A 10,375-nucleotide genomic window follows, 5' to 3' on the forward strand; every position below is an offset into this window, starting at 1 on the left:
GGAACTTGTCACAGTTAGTGTCAAAAAGGACATGCATAGATAGATTGACAATTCTTTCCGACTACTGAGGTCAGTCAGTCAATTAGTTAGTTAGTTCATACATTTCTTACACCATTCTTGGCTATTGAGCTTAGTTAGTTCTACTGAGGTCAGTCGGTCAGTCAGTTAGTTCATAAATCTTTTCCACTATGCTTGACAATTGAGGTTAGTTAGTTCATATGGAGTCCTGAGGAGGGGAAGTACAGCTCCAGATCTTGAAATTCCTTCCACCACGCTGAAGTTAGTTAGTTTCTCAAGAGGGGAAAAACAGACATGCTTGACTGTTGGAAATGTTTGCTTGGTTGGTTGGTTAGTTCATATGGAGTGATATGGAGGGGAAAGACAGATGTTGACATTCCTATCAACAGGCCTGACTGAAATAGGTTAGTTGGTTAGTTAATTAGTTAGTTAGTTTTAGTTAGTTTCACTCATTCATATGGAGTCCTTAGGAGGAAAAATCTTGATGTGCCTATCAACATGCTTGACCATTGGGAATAAATGTTAGTTAGTTACTTAGTTAGTCCTTGTGTGGGGAAAGTCAGCCCCAGATCTTGACATTCATTCCATAATGCTTGACTGTTGGATATTGTTAGTTAGTTAGTTAGTTCGTTAGTTTTTGTTAATTCTTATGGAGTTATACAAGACAGCCCAAACCTTGACATACCTATCAACAGGCCTGACTGTTGGAAATAGGTTAGTTGGTTAGTTAGTTAATTAGTTAGTTAGTTAGTTTTTGTTAATTCATATGGAGTTATACAAGACAGCCCAAACCTTGACACTCCTCTCGACAGGCTTGACTGTTGGAAATAGGTTGGTTGGTTAGTTAGTTAGTTAGTTAGTTAGTTTTTGTTAATTCATATGGAGTTATACAAGACAGCCTAAATCTTGACATTCCTATCAACAGGCTTGACTGTTGGAAATAGGTTAGTTAAGTAGTTTTAGTTAGTTTCACTCATTCATATGGGGTCCTTAGGAGGAAAAATCTTGACGTTCCTATCAACATGCTTGACCATTGGGAATAAATGTTAGTTAGTCCTTGTGTGGGGAAAGTCAGCCCCAGATCTTGACATTCATTCCATAATGCTTGACTGGTGGACATTGTTAGTTAGTTTGTTAGTTTTTGTTAATTCATATATAGTTATACAAGACAGCCCAAACCTTGACATTCCTATTGACAGGCTTGACTGTTGGAAATAGGTTAGTTAGTTAGTTAGTTAGTTAGTTAGTTAGTTTTTGTTATTTCATATGGAGTTATACAAGACAGCTCAAACCTTGACATTCCTATCAACAGGCCTGACTGTTTGAAATACTAGTTAGTTAGTTAGTTAGTTAGTTAGTTAGTTTTTGCTATTTCATATGGAGTTATACAAGACAGCTCAAACCTTGACATTCCTATCAACAGGCCTGACTGTTTGAAATACTAGTTAGTTAGTTAGTTAGTTAGTTAAAGCATAGGTATTAAGGACAATGTGCATACATTTTGTATGCAAGGATGCATGTGTTGTACTGTATGTGAGTTTATTGATTATGAGCATTATTATTGTTATCTACTTACTTTATAGTCATTCCTCAGAAATTTAAACATAAATCACATTACACATAAAGGCAACTGCATTGCACCTTTACATGCCCTATTGATTAAAAGACATAATGACTTTATTTCAGCCTGAATTTCCGTGGAGATGTTAAGTGGCTATGATGTTGAGGGATCAGGAGAGCTTAGACATGGCTCAGTTTAGGATTGGCTGAGGACTAAGGAATAAGGTATTTCTGCCCCACCTGTCACCTGTGCTGCGTGACAGAGCATGGCTCTGTGTCATTGGAGTGTAGGGTGAAGACTGGAGCCTAAACTGATTACTAATCTGAGCCTGAGACCATATGGCCCTCATTGAGGTGATGGAGGAGGAGACTATTTGCATAAAGCCACAAGTTTATTTTTTAACAGTGCATTTCATGATGAAAGTCTTAGACAGGTAGAATTAGAGAGGTACCAAATTAGCATGTGATGTTTGTGTCCTCCATTGAGAGGTTATTGGGATTGGCGTATCTGGGCCCCTCTGTGCTAACCAGACAGTGTGTTGATAAGCAAACTAAAGCAAGACACTTGGATTAGGATTAGTTGACTGTGTCACAGTATGCACACTTCTGCAATTCACTTATGTTTTGCTGGTGATGGGAAAGAACATATGCCAACATAAAATTGCATTTTGACATCACAGACCAGCCTGACCAGCACCAGATTAGTAGATAATCAGAATAAACCAGTTTAGTATTTTCAGCAGGTTAGGAAAAATCAGAAAGCCACTGATTCTGTGTAATAAACATTAATATTCATAATAATATTCATAAAAAACCTCTCTTTCCTCCATCAGTAACATGTTCCCAGCCAACTTGGTCCAAGCAACATTTCAGCAAGTGAGGTTTTATGTTTTCCCATTAGTTTGTGCCTTCAGTGCTTGAGCTGTTAAACCAGAAAAATGTCATAATAAAGATATTTACTGATATTGACTTGAAATGTTGATTCCTAAATAACACCTAAATTTCCCTTTTATACATACCATCCACATAAGAATGTAATTTTAGGTGGAGATGCAGGATATGTAACTGTAACCGGCCAGTATTAACGTTTTTTTTAATTTATTTTTTGGTATTCGTCAGTATTGGCTATTTAATTGTACAGCTCATTTCCCCACAAAAAAAAACTCACTTACATTTCGTGTGCGACTGTTTGGTGAATCCCACCTCAGAATGCCATCTATTTCTGGTGTAACACTACAGGTACTTCCCATTTGGAATTGTGTTTCTGGTGGCTGGGAAGATCTTGGAAATGGACGACCCTTCAGCTATGGGAAAGAAACTGGGCTTCTACGCTATCACTGTGGTCATGGGGCTGGTGCTTCACGGCCTGTTCATTCTGCCTTCCATGTATTTCTTCATTACGAAAAAGAGCCCCATCGTCTACATCCGAGGGATTTTACAGGCCCTGCTCATCTCATTAGCTACTGCATCCAGGTAACAGCACCTTTATGCAATTCATGTTTTGAGATAAGTCCTGCTAGATGATAACAAACTAAAGACAGGAATACACTACACAACTTCAAATCAACACGCTTGGCATCATTCACTTACCAACTGGGCATCACACACATTAAAGACTAAGGATCATACACTACCAGACTTTCAAGTTGTTCCAAACACAACAGACGCAGAAACAGGTGCCTCCTTGCTAGAAGACACATGACATATGAAAAAAATGTGTAATGTTCTAAATGTTCTAAAATCGACTCTAAATATCAAACATGTTTAATACGCGCCAGCCAGAAGGAATCATAGTCTGAAGATAAAATATTGGAGTCTGTGCCGATGTCATACTCTATGCAACATCTTGTGAAATCTGTCAACTCTGACTGTCCAGAATGTAAATTCTGAATTCTGGTGAAAAGTTGAGTGGTGAATTCCAGCCTAGAACTGAAAGTAGCACAAATGTAAACGACAAACTCTTGTGTTGTACTCCAGCTCTGCCACGCTGCCTATCACATTTAAGTGCCTCCTGGAGAACAACCACATCGACCGCCGCATCATTCGCTTCGTACTTCCTGTTGGCGCCACTATCAACATGGACGGCACTGCCCTATATGAGGCCGTGGCAGCCATCTTTATAGCTCAAGTCAACAACTACGAGCTAGACTTTGGGCAGATCATCACTATCAGGTAGGGTAAGACATTTGTGAGTTTGGCCTAATCGCCTTCCAGGGCAAATTGGCGATCAAAAACTCTGGGGGGTCAAAACCTCCTTCTGGGGGTTCCTACCTCGGTTGAAATCATGTTTCAGTGGGGAGACCTGCAGCAACAGTATAAAAGCAGCTCAATTACATGGGAAACCACGTACTTGGCAACACTGATGATCGATGCTCATTAAGATTTATGATTGATTTTTATTAAGAACTTGTTGATTACAACGTTTACTTGTGTATTGGTCAGGGATCGGTTCAGGACGATGGTGAACGTGATGGGTGACGCTCTGGCCACAGGAATCATGGCACACATATGCAGAAAAGACTTCGTAAAGGAGGGCGAGGAGGTGAGAATGAGTTTATACGGGTTCTTCAAAATAAATAACACGCCACCCTAATGTCCATTTCACTATAAAATTCAGATTTCGTCTCTTCTCTTTACAGATTCCTCTCATCTGTGAGACCAAGCCCATGATCAGCATCCAGCAGCTGATGTCCTATCAGAAAAACGGCTGCTTCCTGTCCCCTCCGCCAGGCCCCATGAGGAAACCCGAGCACCTGTCGCCCGACGTGGCCCGTCTCATGCAGCTGGAGGAGGGCATCAGGCCCCCTGACAAGAAGAAGTCCTCTCATCTGTCTCCACACCATTACAAACGAGACTATAAAGACAAAGACCACTGTACCATTGACATGAATGGTCTGGAGACCAATGTCTAGACTCCTTCACAGACCAAAAGCCGTTCTCTTGCTCTACCTTTGGATTTTGAGTGCGTGAGAATGTCTTTGTAGGGAATTTCACGACGGGAAGCTGAAGCGATCGGGGGCCGGTGAATCTTTGGACATGTGAAGGGGATTTGCCAAACGCTGTTGACCCCTGGTTGGCTGAGCTCCTCGCTGAAGTGTGTGAGGAAAGAATGAGTGCTGTTGTCATCGTGTCCTTTCCCTGCGATCCGCAGGAGAGAAGAACAATGCTCTTCATGGACAGCTTGGCTGTGGGATGTGGATAAATGTTGTTTTATTCTGGTATGTTGTATATCATATGCTGCTGAGATCTCTTTTTTCATCTTCAGAAAAGTTATTTTTGAAGCTTTCTCTGTGGGATAGTTCACCCAAAAATGAAAATTTGAGTTTATCTGCTTACCGCCAGGGCATCCAAGATGTAGGTGACTTTGTTTCTTTAGTAAAACACAAACAAAGATTTTTAACTCAAACCGTTGCAGTCTGTCATCGGCTACAGCAGCCAGTATCGGTGCTGCTGGCATTCCACAGGCCGGCCTGGTAACCATGGTGATAGTGTTAACCTCAGTGGGACTTCCTACAGATGACATCACTCTTATTATTGCTGTGGATTGGGCCCTGTAAGTCTCTCTTATTCAATTCCATTGTAAATGTATGATTGACAGGCTTGCCAGGTCTGCATATCAAAAACCAGCCCAATAGCTAAACTAGTCAAATCAAGGCCAAAACTAGCCTAATCGCCTTCCAGGGCAAATTGGCGATCAAAAACTCTGGGGGGTCAAAACCTCCTTCTGGGGGTTCCTACCTCGGTTGAAATCATGTTTCAGTGGGGAGACCTGCAGCAACAGTATAAAAGCAGCTCAATTACATGGGAAACCACGTACTTGGCAACACTGATGATCGATGCTCATTAAGATTTATGATTGATTTTTATTAAGAACTTGTTGATTACAACGTTTACTTGTGTATTGGTCAGGGATCGGTTCAGGACGATGGTGAACGTGATGGGTGACGCTCTGGCCACAGGAATCATGGCACACATATGCAGAAAAGACTTCGTAAAGGAGGGCGAGGAGGTGAGAATGAGTTTATACGGGTTCTTCAAAATAAATAACACGCCACCCTAATGTCCATTTCACTATAAAATTCAGATTTCGTCTCTTCTCTTTACAGATTCCTCTCATCTGTGAGACCAAGCCCATGATCAGCATCCAGCAGCTGATGTCCTATCAGAAAAACGGCTGCTTCCTGTCCCCTCCGCCAGGCCCCATGAGGAAACCCGAGCACCTGTCGCCCGACGTGGCCCGTCTCATGCAGCTGGAGGAGGGCATCAGGCCCCCTGACAAGAAGAAGTCCTCTCATCTGTCTCCACACCATTACAAACGAGACTATAAAGACAAAGACCACTGTACCATTGACATGAATGGTCTGGAGACCAATGTCTAGACTCCTTCACAGACCAAAAGCCGTTCTCTTGCTCTACCTTTGGATTTTGAGTGCGTGAGAATGTCTTTGTAGGGAATTTCACGACGGGAAGCTGAAGCGATCGGGGGCCGGTGAATCTTTGGACATGTGAAGGGGATTTGCCAAACGCTGTTGACCCCTGGTTGGCTGAGCTCCTCGCTGAAGTGTGTGAGGAAAGAATGAGTGCTGTTGTCATCGTGTCCTTTCCCTGCGATCCGCAGGAGAGAAGAACAATGCTCTTCATGGACAGCTTGGCTGTGGGATGTGGATAAATGTTGTTTTATTCTGGTATGTTGTATATCATATGCTGCTGAGATCTCTTTTTTCATCTTCAGAAAAGTTCTTTTTGAAGCTTTCTCTGTGGGATAGTTCACCCAAAAATGAAAATTTGAGTTTATCTGCTTACCGCCAGGGCATCCAAGATGTAGGTGACTTTGTTTCTTTAGTAAAACACAAACAAAGATTTTTAACTCAAACCGTTGCAGTCTGTCATTCATATAATGGAAGTGAATGGGAATCATGGCTTTGAGAGTCAAAAAAACACACGCAAACAAAACCAAATTAAATCCTGCGGCTCGTGGCGATACATTGATGTGTAAAGACACGAAACGATTGGTCTGTGCAAGAAACTGAACAGTATTTATATTGTTTTTTACCTCTGATTTACCGCGATGTCCGAACTGTCCGGAGCGCGTTCGCGTCTTCCTCTTGCTTTACGGTGGATCGCAGACTTATAAGTGCATTACCGCCACCTATCTCTCAAGTCGAACATTGACACTCCTAATTGAGATTGTAGATAGAGTGTCAATGGTCCATTTGAGAGATAGGTGGCACACTTATAAGTCTGCGATCCGCCGTAAAGCAAGAAGAAGAAGAAGACACATCACGCGCTGGCTGTCGAGGACGTGCTCGGGACAGTTCGGACATTCAGGTGAATCAGAGGTAAAAAACAATATAAATACTGTTCTGTTTCTTGCACAGACCGATCGTTTCGTGTCTTTACACATCAATGTATTGTCATGAGCTGCAGGGTTTAATTTGGCTTTGTTTGTGTATTAGGCATGGGCTGATCACCGGTTTCAAGGTATACCGCGATTTGAAAATGTCACGGTTTCAAAACCGCTAATATTTTCCATTATACCGTTCCTGCGGTTTGTGCTGTTTTTCATGTCTCCTCAAAGACTGAAAGTGTAGGAATTCCTCAGGTTGAGTGCAGTGTAGAGAGTAACACGACCCTCCTCCTCCTGTTGGTGCGAGCGAGCGGTCAGTCACGTGTGTGTAGTCTGGCCACAGGAATCATGGCACACATATGCAGAAAAGACTTCGTAAAGGAGGGCGAGGAGGTGAGAATGAGTTTATACGGGTTCTTCAAAATAAATAACACGCCACCCTAATGTCCATTTCACTATAAAATTCAGATTTCGTCTCTTCTCTTTACAGATTCCTCTCATCTGTGAGACCAAGCCCATGATCAGCATCCAGCAGCTGATGTCCTATCAGAAAAACGGCTGCTTCCTGTCCCCTCTGCCAGGCCCCATGAGGAAACCCGAGCACCTGTCGCCCGACGTGGCCCGTCTCATGCAGCTGGAGGAGGGCATCAGGCCCCCTGACAAGAAGAAGTCCTCTCATCTGTCTCCACACCATTACAAACGAGACTATAAAGACAAAGACCACTGTACCATTGACATGAATGGTCTGGAGACCAATGTCTAGACTCCTTCACAGACCAAAAGCCGTTCTCTTGCTCTACCTTTGGATTTTGAGTGCGTGAGAATGTCTTTGTAGGGAATTTCACGACGGGAAGCTGAAGCGATCGGGGGCCGGTGAATCTTTGGACATGTGAAGGGGATTTGCCAAACGCTGTTGACCCCTGGTTGGCTGAGCTCCTCGCTGAAGTGTGTGAGGAGTGCTGTTGTGCTGTTGTCATCGTGTCCTTTCCCTGCGATCCGCAGGAGAGAAGAACAATGCTCTTCATGGACAGCTTGATGTGGATAAGTGGATAAATGTTGTTTTATTCTGGTATGTTGTATATCATATGCTGCTGAGATCTCTTTTTTCATCTTCAGAAAAGTTATTTTTGAAGCTTTCTCTGTGGGATAGTTCACCCAAAAATGAAGAGAACTTAAAGGGATAGTTCACCCAAAAATGAAAATGTGATGTTTATCTGCTTACCCCCAGGGCATCCAAGATGTAGGTGTCTTTGTTTCTACACAAACAAACAAACAAAGATTTTTAACTCAAACCGTTGCAGTCTGTCATTCATATAATGGAAGTGAATGGGAATCATGAGTCAAAAAATCAAAAAAACATACACAAACAAAACCAAATTAAACCCTGCAGCTCGTGATGATACACTAATGTGTAAAGACACGAAACGATCGGTCTGTGCAAGAAACTGAACAGTATTTATATCGCTAACTGTCCTGAGCACGTTCTCAACAGCCGGCGCATGACGTGTCAATTGAGATTGTAGATAGAGTGTCAATGGTCCATTTGAGAGATAGGTGGCACACTTATAAGTCTGCGATCCGCCGTAAAGCAAGAAGAAGAAGAAGACACATCACGCGCTGGCTGTGAGGACGTGCTCGGGACAGTTCGGACATTCAGGTGAATCAGTTAGTCAGAAGGTGCGAGCGAGCGGTCAGTCACGTGTGTGTAGGATGGCCGAACTAAGGAGCTTTCCCCTGGAACTTACGCGATCGGCAACCGGATGTTTTTTTGTCTTATTGCAAGCAACTCGTCTCTGCTCTGGACTTGCACAAACTGCGTTGCAATGCAATCGTTTTCCAAAATGTCATTTATGTGAAAATATGAAGTCTGTAAACGCCCGGTAACACAGGCCAGAGACGTTGAAGACGGACGCACAGAGAAAAATATTGTAGCAGGCAGATCACTCACTGTTCATGATACATGAACTATTGGAAGAAAATCCTCAATATTGATTTGGGGGTTTATATGAATGTGTTTCTGAGGGGAACTTCAGAAAAGTTTACGTGCCACTTTCTTTTCATCTTATAGTTCACATTAAAGCAGTGTTTCAGCTTACCCAAGGAAACGCTGTATCTGCTGTTCCATGAGCGCCTCCTGCTGTCAGAGAGTGAATCTGCATCTCATTCAGAGCTTCTGCTGTTTGCTTGCCGTTTGCTTCGTTCAGGCAAGTAGTATAATTTCACAAAGCTAGTCAGAACAGAACATTATGTTTTTGCTTCAAATTGGGTTATTATTAAATCAAATTATGTATTTGAAATTATAGAACTAAATGGTATGAAATGATATAAATTATATGTATTTGAATTATATAACTAAAATTAAATAACTAATTACAGATTTAGGTTAAATAAAGATGTCGGTCTTTATTTTTCTTCTTTTTAGGAAACAAATCAAAAAGAAAATATAAACAAATTCTACTGTTCATAATATTCTGTATGTTGTTATAGACATAACACATTTTAGAGCTGTAACAACAATACCGTGATACCGTGAAACCATGATATTTTTGCTTAAGGTTATCATACCATCAAAATCTCATACCGGCCCATGCCTATTGTGTATGTTTTTTTTACTCTCAAAGCCGTGATTCCCATTCACTTCCATTATAAGACTGACAGACTGCAACGGTTTGAGTTAAAAATCTTCGTTTGTGTTCTACTGAAGAAACAAAGACACCTACATCTTGGATGCCCTGGGGGTAAGCAGATAAACATCACATTTTCATTTTTGGGTGAACTATCCCTTTAAGTTCTCTCTTTCAGTAACAGAGAGAGAAACTGAGGGAAACTGTTCCCTGAAGAAGATTTAACATACATACAGTGGCCCCAAGAAGTTTTTGGACACTTATATTTGCTACATATAAAAATGTCCAGATGTCAGTGCATTAGATCAGGGGTTTCAGCCATTACCTCCACCCAGAGCTGTGGACAACCCCGAAAATCGAAAAATGACTGTATTTATACAGTATATCTGGTTGTCAAACGTTAGAAGGATCACGTGACACTAAAGACTGGCATAATGATGCTGAAAACTCAGCTGTGCATCACAGGAATAAATGGCATTTTCCATTTAAGCTCAGCATCATTTGTTTGTAGATGCTGCTTGGTTTGATCTTTTGTTATCTAATGCACTGACATTTATTGATTATTTATACAGATTAGACTTTTATTTTGCGGGGAATACCTGTAATATATTTACATGTATGCACCCACTACTGTTCAAATGTTTGGGGATCAGCAAGATTTATTTAAAAGAAATTAATACTTTTATTCAGCAGGGAGGCACTAAATTGATCAAAAGTGACAGTAAAGCCATTTTTAATGTAACAAAAGGTTTATATTTCAAATAAATGCTGTTCTTTGAACTTTCTATAGCATCATAAAAATGTATCACAGTTTCCACAAAATACA

The 10,375-nt window shown here is 41.5% G+C and overlaps 1 protein-coding gene and 1 pseudogene across 1 annotated transcript; both read left to right on the plus strand.

Moving 5' to 3' along the window:
• Positions 1-6,381, plus strand: part of LOC107559357 (excitatory amino acid transporter 5-like) — an 18,012-nt pseudogene extending 11,631 nt beyond the window's left edge.
• LOC107559358 (excitatory amino acid transporter 5-like) lies at positions 3,956-4,803 on the plus strand. Its single transcript, XM_016243144.1, has 2 exons — positions 3,956-4,120; positions 4,218-4,803. The coding sequence occupies exons 1-2, from the start codon at positions 4,037-4,039 to the stop codon at positions 4,488-4,490; spliced, it is 357 nt and encodes a 118-aa protein (XP_016098630.1). The 5' UTR covers positions 3,956-4,036; the 3' UTR covers positions 4,491-4,803.
• Positions 6,382-10,375: the final 3,994 nt, after the last annotated feature.

The sequence above is a fragment of the Sinocyclocheilus grahami genome, unplaced genomic scaffold (assembly GCF_001515645.1).
Source record: "Sinocyclocheilus grahami isolate Dianchi unplaced genomic scaffold, SAMN03320097.WGS_v1.1 scaffold682.1, whole genome shotgun sequence".
NCBI classification, from domain to species: Eukaryota; Metazoa; Chordata; class Actinopteri; order Cypriniformes; family Cyprinidae; genus Sinocyclocheilus; species Sinocyclocheilus grahami.